Source organism: Centroberyx affinis, unplaced genomic scaffold (genome assembly GCF_046629955.1).
Source record: "Centroberyx affinis isolate AG114_WGS23_722 - 3 ecotype Tasmania unplaced genomic scaffold, CSIRO-AGI_Caff_v1 ptg001685l_1, whole genome shotgun sequence".
Classification (NCBI taxonomy): Eukaryota; Metazoa; Chordata; class Actinopteri; order Beryciformes; family Berycidae; genus Centroberyx; species Centroberyx affinis.
Window position 1 is genome coordinate 68,721 of NW_027280104.1, and position 17,579 is coordinate 86,299.

At 41.3% G+C, this 17,579-nt stretch overlaps 1 protein-coding gene across 1 annotated transcript in view; it reads right to left on the minus strand.

The window, feature by feature from the left end:
* map1ab (microtubule-associated protein 1Ab) overlaps positions 1 to 9,743 on the minus strand; it is a 67,565-nt gene extending 57,822 nt beyond the window's left edge. The window contains exons 1-2 of the mRNA XM_071528536.1: positions 9,659 to 9,743; positions 1,733 to 1,834 (exon numbers count right to left, since the gene is read on the minus strand). Of these exons, the coding sequence (XP_071384637.1) occupies positions 1,733 to 1,834; positions 9,659 to 9,728 (172 nt within the window). The 5' untranslated portion in view covers positions 9,729 to 9,743. The remainder of the gene's footprint in view (positions 1 to 1,732; positions 1,835 to 9,658) is intronic.
* Between the last annotated feature and the right edge of the window lie 7,836 nt (positions 9,744 to 17,579).

Genomic DNA, 17,579 nt, shown 5'->3' on the forward strand with positions numbered 1-17,579 from the left:
TTGTCCCCTGAGGTTAAAAAAAAATTATTGTAAAAAAAAAAAAAAAGATTTGTACAATCCTGTCTTCCTTTGTTCAACGTTCAAATGTTAATGTCTCCATTTATTACAGACAGAGTGGCCCTGTGGGAATTCAACACTAAAATATTCATATGTTTTATTGGTTTTTACGTCAATCTAGTTGTAAGCTTGAGTGAAGGTCACTTATACAGGTACACAGGAGTGGAGGCAGGATTTTCTCTGTTTCTCTAAAAAAAAAAAAAAACACTCACTTTTGGCTCCTGAAAGCAAATGAGGAAGACAGACTGGATGACAGACAGATGAAGGAAACTAATGAGGTTTATTGTTTCACAGGAATTCCTCTGTTTCATCTGAACGTATAGACTTTGTTTTACAATTGTGTTGAAAAATGCTGTGTCATTTTCTGCTGACTGCTGCTACTTAGCACTTGCTGTCAGTGCAGTGATAATCTGTCCTACTGCTGTCTGTTTCCTTTTGTTTGTGTGTGCGTCTGTGTGTGTGTGTGTGTGTGTGTGTGTGTGTGTGTGTGTGTGCATTTGATCCCGTCAAGTCCTTACCTGGCAGATGATTGAAATAATTCCCTATTCAGCACCTATTGTACTTTCAACCTGGGCTCTGAGCCCTAAATCACATCACATCACATAGACACAGGCGCGTGCACACACACACACACACACACACACACACACACACACACACACACACACACACTCAGACAGGGCCTGACGTTGCAGGTCCACAGCTCCCTGATAGTCACCATGGTGATTATACAGCCTTGATGCAATGCAGATGGATCAAATTTCGACCAAATTCGACTCACCACTGTCAATCATCTGAAGACAGGAAATTGATTGTCATGACGAGTCTACTGATGGTAAATGTGTTTGTTCTCTCTTGTTTTCTCATCTAGATTTGTGTCCTTTGTTGCTCTTTAAAACCCTTAATGCTGAACCTGTATTGTTATTAATGCTTCATAAATACATTTGACAATCTCAAGGTTCACTTCAGTTTGACAGTGCTATACTATGTTTTCAGGGCCATATCTCTTCTTGGCTGCACAAATAAATCAATACAACTGTAATAAAGCTAACTTAAAACGGCACTAGGCAACTTGGCCTCGGCATGTTGGTGGCTCCAAATAGAAGCAAGAGGTAAATCTTTGAAAAATGTGAACTTCAGTACCCAGAAATCATGTGACGTGACGTTAATAAACTGCACACAGCACACCATTGTTTACCAAGCCGGCCAGTCTGTGATGCTTTATACCAAACAATACCAAAGGGACAAGAGAGGAAAAAGATCTAATGTTTGTTCAGCTCACTCACTGCTGTTCAGGAGACTGTTTGGATTTCACTCTTAAATTTTGATTCATCACTGCCGGAGTTGAGAAGTCTTCATACCTGACACCAGCATATAATTTGGGTAAATACAGTGAATCTATTGGATCTCAATTAAGGGGGTTGGTCACTCTTCTCTGTTGCAGAGACTCAGGCTGATAAAATAGGTGTATTTTACATACAGATTTTGCCTAGTGCAGCTTTAAAAGCCTTGGGAATTATAAGATCTCAATGCTAGCATAGTTAGCAGTTGCTTTGTCCATCAGCCTCTGTTCTGTAAAACTACAGAATATTGAAGGTTTATTCAGGTAAAGTGACTGTAACCGGCCTCTGCCACAGCTGGTTCACTGGTTCACAGAGCGGCACACTGGACTGACCTCTGACCTCGGTGGAGAAGTGGGCGGAGTGGCGGGTTATAAACAGCTGCAGCTGCTGATCGAGGTCGCAGGACTTCAGGTCCACGTCCCAGGATCGAATCCCTGCCAGGAAGGACAAGACAGATGGCATGAGCACAACAACATCATCAGCGAAGGACAGACATCAGTGAAATTTGGCAAAATGTCCTGGAGTAGTTTCAAACAAACCTGGAGCACAAATATGGGTTTTGGGTGTAAGTTAGTAATTCTGCTTTACTCCAATCCTCCTTGCTCTTTTTGCCCACTTGAGATAAGTATTCTCCTATGATGCTGCTGCAGTATCTAGTCTAGTATCTTCCTCCCACCTTCACTTCTCAACTGTGTCTGTTTGGGCTGCAGGCAAGGTCGCCGAGCAGAAAGCTTTCCAGGGTCATGCTTTCAAAACGTCCAAAATGTCCTAAAACTGATATTACAATGCCCTTTTTTTCACATCAGTACTGCTAACCTCAACCAATACTGATATCATATTGTATCAGATATTATACATATATTATAACAGATAGCATTTCTTCTAGACCTCCAAAACTTGCTCAAAGGCCTAGTTTAATATCATGTTATTGTGGGAATATGTGTATTTTCTCACAGTATACTACTTTTAAATCCTTATGCCATGACAATGGGACTTTTGATGGCATAATTATGTTTTGTAATTTTCTCATCCGACTGACTCAAATTCTATTGATTCAAATTCTATTTTTTTTTTTATCAGAAAGTCTGATAAAAATGTCTCCAATATGTGTTTGGATATTGGTTTCTGTGCTTTATGTGCTTTTGTTTACAGATGGATAACTGGATGGGCCTCGTAGCAACTGATAATGTAATAAAAATGTCCCTCTAAATTTATTCAACATGTAATAAAACCGTGAATGTAATAAATTGCTGCCTCATGTAATATCACATTATTACATCAACTGGTGATTATTACTTTATTAGGGTTGTGACATGTTTTTAATTGATGATGTAATAATAGTAATATTGAGGTATAATGTAATAGCATGAGTTATTACAGTATTCTGATTCTTAGTTATTGAATTATTAATCAGTATTATTATTACACCATCAGTTAAAAATGTTACACCCCTTGTGAGGTAATAATCACCAGGAAATGTAATAACCCCCACATAAACATAAACACTAAAATATTAATTAAGAGTTCACTGGATCAGTAGAAATAACGTACTGATCAGCATCTCACACACGCCCACACACTCACACCAGGGAAAGACCTTGTCAGACACACACACACACACACACACACACACACACAGATCCTACTGAGCCGCAGTTTCAAACTTCAGAGGGAACCTGTGTCAGATCTCGGATAGAAAGCAGCGCAGACTCCTCTCTCATCTTATCCACTTGTGGATTTTCTAACCAAGAACAAGAAATTAGACTATTCTAAATTTTTCAAATCCGTATCCCTGTGCTTAAATCTCCCCTTCCACAAAAAAGGCTTTGAAGACCTTGTTTCACCCTTAGCTGAGGAGAAAATGTTCCCTCACTGCAGACTGCAGTCTTTCCCCAGAAATGCTGTGTCACTGTTATTAACTTTTTGTTAGCAGTCAGTGGCAAATGTCTTTCGTTGCACTACCAGATGCATAAAAATCACAACCTCCTAGTTTGATGTCACTGCTCTTTTCATCCCGATCCTCCCTGTAAAACATCCGAACGTCAACATCTACTTTTGACAGTTCAGACAGAGAAACAGGGCAAACTGGGGGTGTGGAGGCTGTATTTTCCTGGAGGACCGGATGAACTCATAGCAGGAGGCCGCCATCTTTGTGCAGCTGATCCACTCTTCTCTAACCATGACATCCATCAATGACACAAAAGTGTCAATGTTTGAAAAACAAGGCTCAGACAGAATGGGCTATTTATAGACAAGAGAGCATCACTGGCTTTGTTTACATGAACAGAGAATTTTGTTCTTAACCTGGTTATTATTCAAATAACACAGTTTTGGGTCGATGCATGTAAACATCATAACTCAATTAGAAATAGGCAGTTAAGCTCATACTCCTATTATCAGAAACCTGGTTAAAGTCACAACAAAATGAAAAATGACTTTTTCACCTTGTTTGGCAAGTTGTAAAACAGTGTATCTTAAATGGTTATGTTATCGTCTACCAGTAAGCAACATAAAAAGTAGATCCAATAAAACCATTTTTGAACAATCCCACCCATCAAATAAAACTGTCTTTCTCTCCGAAACTGATCTCCCATTGGTTTCCACTCTTGAATGATCCCTCCCTGCATTATGTCCCACCCCAACATCCTGTTTCAACAGGAAATACATCACATTAAGGACATACAATGCTCTCAAAATGTCTGAATATGAGTAAGCCAGGTGCCTGGCTTACTCATATTATGACAATGAGTCACAGTGAAACCGGTTACTGTGGCAGGGAAACATCTTACTCCCTTCACTTTTGGTTTTCACAGTCTGCCCAGACTCACACAGAACTATGGATACATTTTCATTTCAACAAAAACCATGGCATGAATAGTACTTATTCTTACTATTACTATTGGGATCATAACCTACGGCTCAGTCAAAGAGAGCAGCTGTCGGCTGCATCTTTTTCAGCTCTTTTACTTGTGGACCTTTCTGTCTGTGGGCAGGAATATTCTGTTATTTGGTTTATTCATGGAAACACAGAGACTCAATTGCAGGGTATGAAAGATTCATATAAACAGCTTAACCTGTATTCATAGTATTCCCATAATGTCACATGCATTTCCTACCAATATGGCACTTTACAACACACACAGCTCATTGGCTGTGTTTGTCATTTGATTGTAATCACCTGTTAATTTATTACAATCACCTGCTATTATACTATGAATAAGACCTGAACCACAGTATGGCCAGTATAGCTGGGTTCCTCTGTGCATGTGAACGTAGTCAATCTAGCAACACCTTGTTCAAATCCCTGCACATCCTGATTAAATCTCTTAGTGCAACAAGCATCAAAAACACCTGACAGGACAGCCAGAAAATGTGAATAATGCTATTAACACATATAATTCACTAGCCCATCAGTTACTCAATCAGTCATTTAATGCATTCTGGGTAAAGGGTCCATCGACTCCCACTTGGAAAAGCAACAAAAGATTATGGCTGCTTAATGCTGCAGAACACCCATGGCAGCGTGTGGAAAGGGAAGTGTGTTATGACAGAACCTGTTCCCAAGTTATATCCAATTCAGATTCAGAAGTTTCAGGTTGCGGGTATGAAGTTGGGACGACGTGTCTTCACACTGTGACAGGTGAGAGAGGAAGAGAGACACACTGTCGGGGGGGAATTTTCTACGCCGCTGCCTCCAGCCTCCGGATCAGATAACGTCAGCCTGAAGGTGTTGGGACAGGGTGTCTTCCTTTGAGGGGAACAATGCTGCTTCTCTAACTCGGGACGTGCTTCCAATGTTTGATTAGCTGCTTTCATCGGGAAACAGAATCACTTTCCTCTCCAAGTACAATAAAAGTACTGGAATTTGTCTTTGGGATTTTGGTGCAGGAACATATTGACAAGTCAGACGGCGGTAAAAGCACACAGAGACACACAGGGTGCAGGAAGAGCAGGACCTCCAGTTCAGTGCAAGGGGAAAGTGCAGGGCATGCAATAGACACTACCAGATAAAAAGTTTGGACACACCTGACTGAATGTACTATCTTTTTCATTCTCTTAAAGCAATTTTGATCTTAAAGGCTTATGCTTAAATGCTTGAAATTTGTTGACAAATATAAATAGTGAAGTTGATGCCTGTGTATGAATTTCTCTCCTCCTTTGCCTTTCCATCAAGACAAAGGGTAAATCTAAACTATAAGATAGTTTGGTAACACTTTAGATTAGGGAACACATATTAACTGTTAACTATGGGTTTTCCCTCAATAGTGTAATAGTTTCTCTCAGTAATATGTGATACTAGCACCTTATAAGCCCCATACTGAGCAAAGCATACTAAAGGCCCAATTCATGTGCAATAACTTCTTTACTGACTGCTATAAGCACTAATTAGGAGGCTATTGAGGGAAAACCCATAGTTTATGGGCCATACTTGTAGAATACAACCGTGCAGAAAAAGGTACTAATAATGAACCAAAACACCACTAGTACTAATATGCATGTTAATGAGCAATTTACTAATAGTTAATATGTGTTCCCTAATCTTAAGTGTTACCGATAGTTTTGATTTGTTTAACACTTTTTTGGTCACTGCATGATTCCAGTCATGTTATTTCATAGTTTTGATGTCTTTACTATTATTCTAAAATGTGGGAAATATTAAAAATAAAGAAAAATGTGGTGTGCCCATGCTTTTGACTGGTAGTGTACACATTACTCCACATGTACACAAAAAAGTATTCTATCCCTATGTGCATTCATGCAGTGTGGCATATAGGTCGCAGCCAAAGGTGAGAGTCCAGCAGTGTAATAGAACAACATATTATAAGTTAGTAAAACAAGATGGAAATGCATGGCAAAAAGTCCTGGACCTGGACAAAGCTGCTGAGGCTAGAGTGGAACAATGTACAGACTCATGGTGCCACTGAGTAGAGACTCTAGATGCAGAGCCCTTGTGTGCTGAAGGCCAAATACATCAGCAAAAACCTGAGTGCTGGTAGCTGCACCCCATGGAAACGCAGCTTAAGATACACACTCACTGCATTATAGCTTCAAATTCGTCTCTTCAGCTTTGCTGCATGTCTCAACATATGCTATATTGGTGAGTGCTTTTACCCAAAGTGCCTTACTGTGCTGTTTGGATCATGGGTGACTCCAATGGGAATCAAACCCAAAATCTGGCAGTGTTGGCCCCCTCCATCTTTCCTGCTGTTCACTGTATATGAACCAACAACAAAGCAGAAACTATAGGATCTTAGAAAGCGTTTATAACAGCAACTGTCTCTCAAATACAGCAGTTTGACCTGTGGTAAAGCCAAATTCCTAGAAACCTACTGTACCACATCAGAACACATTTAATCTGGACAGGGCAGTTTTGGTTAGATTGCATTGTCATCCGTCTTATCTCACTGAATTGGCATTTAATTCTATCCAGTGCCTGCCAATGTCCATGACAACAAAGCCTAACAAATCTTATAGCTGCTGTTTCATTGCTGTAGTAGCCGTTTTATCTGGATGCCAATCTGTCCAAATGGTCATGCAACGTGGCTACAACATGTTGTAACTGCCAATAAGCTACGGATTGAGCTTGCTTGTCAAATTAGTGGGCATTTCACTTTGTCTTAAATCATATTAACTAAACCCTGTTGTTAATAAGGATGGGACGATATGCTTATCTCACGATATGATTCGATACGCGTTAAGAGGTTCACGATTTGGCATAACCACGATATGATGTAATACATAAAAGTTCAATGAGTATGACTGTGCAGAATTCTGTTCATTTCTGAGCCACAAATCCTTCTAGCAGTGGCATTGGCTTGCTAGAATGTAAACAGCAATTTAAAAATGTCATTACAAAGTGCAAATAATATAATTTGGATGGAGAGCTTGTGAAATTGTGATGGTCAAGCCGTCTCGTTTGTGATTAGCCTACTATAGCAGAATATAATATAGCTAATATCATGATTAACTGTTCTGTCCCACGATACGCACTGTGATTTTGTGGAAGGGTGTGTCTGCACCCTCCTGTTTCTCAGGAAGGCTAAGCTCCGCTGGGGATCTGGGGTCAGCTCCAAAAAGACACAACAGACATAGACATGCCACTGAAAGACGATAAACGATAATACTGAGTTATCGCCCAGCCCTAAACAGACTCAAGCGTTTCATCCCCACAGAGGGTGATGTGGCAGCGACGTCAGTTTCAAATCTCGTCCCAATGAGGCTGATTTTTTTTTTTATTGTAATGCTTTCGGCCGACAAAGGATCCACCGGCTGACGTGTAACGTAGAGTCGATGGCAGGTCATTCGCTGTGAGTCACACTTTAACACCAACCTGGGTGAGAGAATCGATGGTGTAATGAGTCAAGTGCGATACTGAGTGCGCCACAGAGCAGTGGAGCGGCGGTACAGGGAGGTCAGCGGGGACGGCAGAGGGTTGCCATGGCGCTACTAGCCTGGCATCTAATAGAGTGATTGATCATGCGGGCCGAGTACAGCTTACAGCCGAGCCGGCGCAGCAGAATATGCTGACCAGCAAACCTCCTGAATCCACATTATAAAGCAACATCTTTCACATGTGTCAACTTGTGTGCAACTCGTCAACAATCTTGTTTTCCTTCCAAAAGTTCAGCAGCCTCACTGGCAGACGCCACTGCAGGAGGAGAAGCCAACAACATCATGTTATCCAGCTGAATAATAGAGAAAAATGTGACACCAGCAGCAAGCAGATGACTATGAGTTTTCCTTAAAAAGTCCATGAAGTTGTTGTCTTCTCATTACTGAGGACAGACTGCAAATTTTGTTTGTTTGTTTGTTTGTTTTGGGGGTACATGCAACCCCATCCAAGTATACACCCATATACACACAGAAACATACAAGTGTAAAAAAAAAACACACACACACACACACACATACACACACACTAACATAAACACACACCTGCAGATTTTGTTTGTTTGTTTGGGTGCATGCAACCCCATCCAAGTATACACCCATACAGACAAGCAGGGAAACATGCATGCAAGGGTAAACACACACACACACACACACACACACACACACACACATACATTTTTACAAACCTACCCTTCAAGTAGTAAACTAAAGATATAACTGCACTGTGCACAACATATAAATGCCCACATAGGCTACTATGAGACATCCTAATCATAGGCTACATAAAGGAAACTGCAATGGCTTCAACCATTTACCAGAGAAATTCTGGTTCGAGTTGTTACACATCAATATTCAATACAAATACTTTCATAGGATATCGATTTTGAATGTAGGAAACAATGTCAGCGAATAAAGCAATAAAACGTGTCGTGGTGCAGCTGGAAGTCGGCCTAAATGCGACACTCAGCTGGGCCGCGCTGGTTTTGAAATGCCCACAGTGATGTGTGGCTTACAGTCCTTCACGTCAACCAATTCTCATGTTATTACCAATTATTTCTGGACACTCAACATAACATGCGCAACTGCCCGCATATTTAACTGTGGGACTTACAGGTCCGCACTCCATAAAAAAAATCTGTTTTGCAGCCATCTATGCAAATATGAATTTCGATTGTCCCAGCAGAGACTTAATGGATTACAGAATATGCTAACACGTTTAAAAACAAAAAGAAAACATGCTTACCTTGTCTAATTTTCCAAAATAGTCCACACAGCGGACATATGGACAGCAAATTCAACTTTTAGCCATGACACTGTCTGAAGTTTACCATAACACACTCTGCAGGGCAGCTCACTCATATGTGAAGTGATTACTATGCGCTTGTTGTTACTTTCTAATATGGTAATCACCTGTCTTCATATGGGAATGAGACAGTTAGGTTTTTGGAAGGGAGGGGAAAGGAAAGATGAGTCAACTATTGTGAGTATTACATGGCAGAAAAAAAAAAAAAACTTTCATCCTTTCATGCCACCAGGTGCCGGGTCCACGCAAATAGGTACCGGAATGCAGGTAGTCCAAAACCGCGAGGATCCGGCACAAATTAAGCACTGGTCCTACTGTAAGTAACAGCGATACTGTAAGTAAAAGCAACTGCGTGGTGTCCCATGGTGCAATGCTGCAGCTGATTCTACCTATGGATGCTATCCGTCCAATGCGCCAAAATATTTCTCTCCTTGGAAAAACAATAATTCACCCTTTTCCGATACTTTCTCGTCCAAATACGCACAGTGAAATCACATCTGAGGAAGCTAGATAAAAGCACATTGGTATGAGAAGTGAGACCGGCGGCTCGCGCGTCACTCACCCCGCTCTATGTGATCTCTGGCGGTGTTGAGCTGGTGCTCCGTGCCGATCTCCCCGATCACTATCAGCATGTAGTAGCCGCCCCGGTTGAACGGCACCCCGCGCCGCCGTCTCCCTCCGCGGTGCTGAAGTCTCTCCTCGGACCCCGGCAGCGGCGCGCTAAGCCCCTCGTCCTCCTCCACCACCGCGAGCGTACCCCGGACCGGAATCTCCATGGCAACAACCCCTCGAGCCGACGCCGGGGTTGATCTCATCGCCATGACAACTACCGGTGTGCGCGAGGGGAAGGCACAAGGGGGGATGGAGGGGGGGTGTGCGGGACCACCGGTGTCAAGCCAGCCAGAATTTAAAAAAAAAAAAAAAAAACACTTCCGGCTAGAGTTTTCATAATAAAAGCCTAATTGATGAAAACTGTAGGATTTTCATTAGGTCCCTGTTCATGCCGCCTGTGGTTGTAAACATTATAGGCTTTACATTATAGGCACTACAAACCAAAATAACCTTCTATTCACATTAATTTACATGAATTCACCTCTAAATTCATGCAAAATCTCCCTAAAATTAATTTAGGTAGTAATTAATGGAGGAGACCCCATCAAAACCCCTTTAAACACCCCCTTAAGTTTTGACTGCTTACTTTGTAATATAATTAAGTATTCAGGGAGACAAGAACTTTTCATTAATAACTTATTAATAGCCCTGTAAACCATGCATAACAGGCATGTAAAATCCCTTAATTACAAGTGTCTCCATGAATCAACCCATGAATAAATCCATTAAAACCCCATGATAGTAACTCTTACTTTTTTAAAGATATGTTATTTTTAATGGATAATTAATGTTTGGAGAAACTGAGAAATTAAGGACTTGTCAGCGATAAAACTAAGCTGTTTGGTTTCATGGTGATTTGCTTGTGGAAGCATTCGGCTAGTAGACAATTTCATTTTAATTTAGTCTTTTTCTGGGTTTTGAGTTTGTGTTTAGGGGCGGGGCTTTGGAGTGGTGTGGGTCTGATGCTCTTCTATTGGTCAGATGAAAGATGAGTGACAGGCTTCCCAGTCAGCTCCCTCTGCATGAACAGAGGTGGAGAGGCATTCAGACTATCACTCATCCCTGTCAGAAGGTAAAATCTACTGATTTATACTATTTGATAAATTCACTTCCATTACCAAGTTATTTAGTAAACAACGGCTTATTCTTACAATTAGTTTAGCGAATTTATTGACATTTGACATAATTTTTCACCTAGTTACAAACTGATAGAGAGCAGCTGTCCCTCTGACTGTAGCCTTTATGAATGGAGAATATCTGAAAATGCTGGAAAGTTATCTTCTCATCATGAAGGAACACAACCAAATAATGAAGAAATCAGTTTTATTTGGCATATAGTGAGCCAAATAAAACGGTTCCTAAAGGGTATAGGATGGAAGCTGCATTACCTGGAGTGAAGTCAGCAAATGTCCAGTAATTGCTAAATATGTATCAGGCTGTCAGAAATGTACATTTTTCCTCTATTTAATTGGTCTGGAGCCCTGTGCGGCGAGGTGATATCTAGGACTATATTTAGGACTTTCTCAGATCCTGGAAATATTGAACCTGCATGGCTTGTGCACGTGAAGCTCCTCCTTTGATAATATCTATTGGTGGTAAAGGAGATTTTTAAGTCAACATAAATTAGCTCCACATCTGTCCATACACTACATAATGGGGTTTATCTCAAAGTTTAACTGTAGTGCATATATAGATTTTCTTTTCAGCTTGGGCAAGATAAACATTAACAACTAATGTTGATTTATGAAAATATGGGAGATTTTCAAGCACAATAATCCCCCACCCTATGCAAGGGCACGCACACACACACACACAGACACACAGACACACACACCTAAGCCATATTTTGACATTATATAGCATACTGTACATGTATGTATGTAGCTACGTGTGTATGGTATACAGTACATGTATAGCATGCATATGGAGCATTACAGCACATACAGTTACAACACATTGTATAGTTCAATTACAAAACATTGACTGCTGTGTTGTTCTCAGACTGGTTGGCAGTGGCCAGCTACCAAATGCAAGCTCTAACTTATGTTATAAATATTGTTCTAGCCTATTATAGCATAATACATTTTGGCTATATTACATTTCCTTTATAAAAACAAAACAAAAAAAAAGAACAAAAACAGAACAGAAGAAGCCCCAGGATTGTGTCAGTGTCACTTTTTGGATACTCAAAGATGTTGGAAACCTTAATGTTACTGCCAGCTAGAACATAATAACCTGTGACACTGTCAAACAGACTGATATTAAAAAACGATTGAAAAAAACCTCCCCAGTTTAAAATAGTGTGGCAGGATTTATAAGAAAACCTCTGAACATTCAGGATTACTCTAAAATTCAAGCAGGCTCGCTGCGCAGCGCCGCTCCAACTCATTCTCCATTTAGGATTCAGTTGACGTATGAACCCAGTCAATCTTGTGCAATGAATGTAGAGGACTTATTAAAATAATCTGTAGAAAATTAAAGGGCAATTTCTGCAGAGCTGAAATTTCTTGAGTTTATGCACACACACGCATGAAGACACACACACACACACACACAAAGACAGACAGAGAGAGAGACAGTGTGCATACCAGCCTTAAAATAGCCTCTTTCTTCTCTGAGAAATGCTCCTAATTCAGCTTTTCTCCTGGTTAACCTTGAGCTTGGCACATTTCAGAGTGTAACAGAGGGCGTCTCAGCATAAACTGTCAGCACCACACTGAGGGGATAATAAGGAAGTCCAGGACCCAGTTCTGATGAACCGTCCTTTCACTTAGCACTGATCTCACATATGGCAGGCCTGGAGATAGCTGTATAGACCTATCCCAGTCATGTTTAATCAAAGCTAACATCGAGAGAGATGGCAGAGAGATGTAGCTTTACATTAATGGAATTGGCCTTAGACTCATAAATACCCCCCACTTGCTAGATTTTATTTTCTGTATCCTGTTACTTTGCTGGGGTCATTTCAGTTTCATCTTATCTTAAATGAGCCATAGCGATGATAAGCAGGCAAAAGCAAAATATTTCAGTATATTGACAAACCTATTGGTAAGCATATGACTAGAGCATTTTTGGCATGGTTACTGTAGCAGTCAGCGTGTGTGTGTGTGTGTGTGTGTGTGTGGGTGAAATAGAGAGAGAGAGAGAGATAGGCAGAGACAGACAAAGAGAGAAAGAGTAATACAGAGGTGAAAATTGTGTGTGATAGTCTAGCAGTGTGAAGATACAACAGGAGGTTTGTGCTGCAGGTCTCTGTTTCAGCAGAGTACAGTGAGTCAGCACTTCACTCCACAGTGCATTTACACTACAGCCATGCTTCCCTCTAGTGGCACTACTGGTGACTTCCAGCTCACACAGACTTTGTATAATGTACGCCAGTGACTCAACCTTTTTCATATCAAGGACCCCTAACTTAGTACACATTTGGGCCACAGACGCCCATTTCATAAGATTTTGAGAACAAAACAAATATTTTTATTGTTACATATGATTTTGTCCAGAATTCCATGACTATCTGTATTGTAGGTAGAGAGATAACAGTGAAACTATGATCAAAATAGTCATTCTTCTACATTCTCTAATTGTGTTAACTTCTTGTAAATGAAAGAAAGGTGAAGTTTAACAATTTACCAGTTTGCTGGAGACCCCCTGGAACTCTCTCAAGGACCCCTGGTGGTCCCCGGACCCGACGTTGAGGACCACAGATATATGCTATATAAGGATTTAGACCCATGTCAAACTTGCCAGTTTTGTTTTCTCAGCTATCTGCTCTGTCAGTTCTTTAAAATCCCTTTTGGTAAAGGAGAAGAAAACAGAAAAAGCACATTTCTAATCCTAGTCTAAAGTCCAGAGTTGGAGAGGGAGTTAGAGAATTACTGTAGTTACTGTACTTGAGTAGATATTTAGAGTAAAATCACACTAAAGTCTGTACTTTTACTAATACTCCACATTTAGATTTTTCTGTCTTTAAGTAAAATATGATTTTAAGATTGAGGGGATTGATTAAATTAAGATTAAATCATTTTTTAAGATAGACAATGCTTCCACGGCCCAGTTTTTCAAAACTGTACAGATTTTCTTATCCCCCTTTTTTTTTTGCAATCCAGTGATCAAATTAATTTTCCAGATTTTGAGGTCAGTTTTAAAAACAAAAATTACCAGATGGGATCATTCTGATCCAGATACCGCATGATCAAGATTACAGAATCCAGATTTGGAGACTTAAAATAGATCTCTCTCTTGCAATCTACTGGACAAATAACGTTGCATGTTGTTGGGCCAAAAAGACACGAGTGAACTAGATGAAAAAGTGCAAAAGACAGTTTGTATGTTATTTTTATTCATGTATTATTCATGAATAAAATGCATAAGAACTTAAAGACAAAATTGAAAGTCTCATTGGTTGGCAAAAATAATTTAAAAACAGTTTTTATTCATTAACTCAAGTACCTGTTTAAAATTAAAAGTGCACAAGAGCGTCTCTCATCAACCGAATGGTACAGTAGGGGACCACAGAAAGTTTGTGTGTGTGTGTGTGTGTGTGTGTGTGTGTGTGTATGTGTGTGCTCAGGTTGCTGTGCTGTCTGGCCCAGTTGTTGATAGCTGCGGTTGACGGGAACAGGCTGGGCTATTCTGAGCTCCAGACGGACAGACAGAGAGACGAAGCCTGGAGACAGACAGACAGACTAAGTGACAGACTGACAGACAGACAGACAGACAGACAGACAGACAGACAGAGTGGCAGACAGATGGCTGAAGCAGCAGTTTGGGTTTCAATGCAGATTCCCCACAGACCTGCAGCGTCTGGGTCAGGCTCAAGGTGGAGGACAAGCAGATTGGTCACAAAAGTCTGCCTGTCCTCTTTAGCTCGTCTCCTGTCCCGTCTCCTTCTTAAAATAGACCGCAGGAGGTTGACTGAAAAGTGTGAACCCAAATCATCTTTTTCTCATCTGTTGTCATCACCTCTTCCTCCAAACACACTGCTAAAAGACAGGTGAAAGGGAAAAAGACGGTGGCAGCTTTTCGAGACAAGAAAAGGGCATTTTCAGGTGAACTATTGATCAGTATGAGACGCATGTTTCATTTTCTCTCCATCTTTTATTTCATTATTCTGGCAAGTCACCAGCAATTACTGTAAGAGTATCTAATAGTCAGTGCCTTTGCTCAGGCTATACAGTCACATTCAACTGGTATTAGTAGCATTAATTACAACTGAGGTTCTCTCTTCTATAGTTTTTAAGAATGGAAGCATGATTTATTTTCTACCAAACAGCAAATGTACACATTGTTCATTTAAATCAGCATTTTTTAAGAAATCATTCAGAGCGGACAATTCTCCACCTCTCTCCCAATACTGAGGCGGAGCTGCCTCCTCCATCTCCACCCTAAACTGGAACAGAGGACTCCGGCATAATAATGTCATTACACAAAACATTTACAGCAAACGAGCCAGAGAGAATATATAGTTTCAAAGCAAGGGTTACAGTATATTAGTGAGTGTGTATTAGTGCTGAATGTGGAAAAACCTCAAAAGACAGTATGAAACAGAAGGTAAATGAACACAAATACATTTTTTTCACCATGTAGTTTATATAATTATCCAGGCCTACATTTAATGTCAAATACTGCAAAAAGATTAGGTGGAATTATGAATTGAGTACATACCAGGGTAACATTCCCCAAGGAATGGGGAACATCTAGTTTTGTGCCATATGAGATTTTAGTCGTAGGACTTTGCGTTTTGTAGAACGACTTAAAATGCTCCTGTTGGGTGAAAACCTGTTGCTTTAAAATCTCAACTTTTCAGTAACTAAGAAAAACAGCCTTATTTTTATCTCGAAGGCCATGTATTTTCGAGTTTGTCCAATTGATTTTGAAAAGGTTTCATAAATCCAAGGGGTTGTAGAAATTTCTCTACCCATACAGGAGCATGTAATCAAGCAATTGTAGCTAGAACATTAAAAACTCATCAAAATTGGAGTTACAAGGTTTTCACATCACAACAGCAATTTTAATTACAGCAAGCCTTGGTGTGTGTTTGCGTGCTTTTATTTTATTTTTATTGCTTTATTGTTGTATTAGATAAAGATGTGTAGCTATATCCTGTTTTTACTTCACTTGACAAACACAGACAAACATTTCTTTAAAGTGATAGTAAATTCAACCTTTGTACCTTTCAATTTTTCAGCTTCTACAGGATGGAGGCGACAGGCACTGCTGAAAACAGGAAATGGCTTCTCAGTGAACTTGTGTCTGAAGGTGTGTAGTCTAGGGGTTCGTTTCCGTCACCCTTAGAGAACGACAGCTCTCCTCTGTCCAAGTCCAGCTGCACTCTGATCCTCTGGGGTTTCCCTCTCACGGAGAGACGGGTGGCTGGTTCTGGTGGCGATGCAAGCGCTGTATTCACTACATCAACCAGTCTCCACCCTGTACGTCTCCCTTTCTCTCGACAGGCACCGTCATTATGCCGAACCTCTCTGGGTTGTCGGGAAGCTTCCGTCTCTTTCCGTCGAGCCTCGCATCAGTCAAACCCTCAGAAAATGACGAGATGTGGTTTGGCAGTGTTGGGATCCAGAATCACGGGAATGCAGGAGACAATCTTGTGCATCTTGTCCCAGACTGTGAAGGCCAGGTTGCCCACAGATGTTTGGCCACGTCTATCAGCACTCCCGAGACCGGCTGCAGATCTGGCAGAGTGAGCTGGGCTCTCTCCGCTGTGGCCTTGTAGTTCATCAGGAATGAGATTTCCTCAGCTCTCAGCTCCTTCTCTATCGCTTTGATTGTGTCTGAGAGTGTTGATATCTCTCTGCTCAGCTCATCAATCTTTCCCTTCATCTCGCAACCCCCTCTCTTCCCCCTCCCTCCCTCAGTGCAGTGATTCTGGCCTCCTTTTCGTCTCGTAGAAGCTGGTGGAGCTTTTTAAATTCTGCCTCAATCTTCGTCTCCGTGTCCTGCACCTGGATATTAATGCGTTTTGCCGTTTGATCACAGTTTTCCTTGACCTTAAGAGAGACTTTCAGTTTCTCCCTCACGGGTTCCAGTGCTTTCTGAAGTTGCTGCTTGTGATCCTGGGTAGCTTCACCGATGGGGCTACGCTCATGGGTTTTATGTCTTTTGGAGGTTTGACACACCACACACACTGGCTGTTGATCATCCAGGCAGAAGAGCTTGAGTTTCTCACCATGCAGACCGCAGATCACCTCGGACCCCGCTGAAGCACTCCGGACTTTCACCAAGGTCTCGCAAAGGTTGCTCAGAGCCAGGTCAAGAGGCTCTTTGAATGTCTTCTCCTGTGAACCGGACGTTCCTTGCCTGCTGTCCCTCTCTCGTATACTTGCAGGACAGGATCCTTGAAGATTTCACAGCAAACGGGACAGGAGAGATCCTCGTCGGGGAGAGATGACCGGGAAGCCATTTTCTCACTTCTCACTCAACCTACAGTACCTCCTCCGGAACATTTGCTGAACTTTGCTTTCACTTTCACAGCCCCTACAAAACAATTAAACTCCATAATAGTCAGGTTCTCCTTTTAAGTTATGGATTTAGTCTGGAATTTCAGAGAGCAGGCAGGAGACGTTTGGTGTCGGCCGGTGAAGAGTAAAAAAATACTTTATTCTCTGTATTTCCTGTACAAGTCTGGTAGTTCAGGGGCGGAGCGTTATGCCTCTTCCCATCAAGAAACCCCTGAATGAATGAATGTTCATTGGCTTCTGAAAATAAGGTTTATTTTCAAACACAATATGACCCCCCCCCCCCCCCCCCCCCCCCCCCCCCCACACCCACACACAAACAGATAGCAACATCCACCTACACCACATTTTGAAGGTGTGAGGCAGCCCATGAGTGCATACTTCCCCTGAGAGATTTTACGT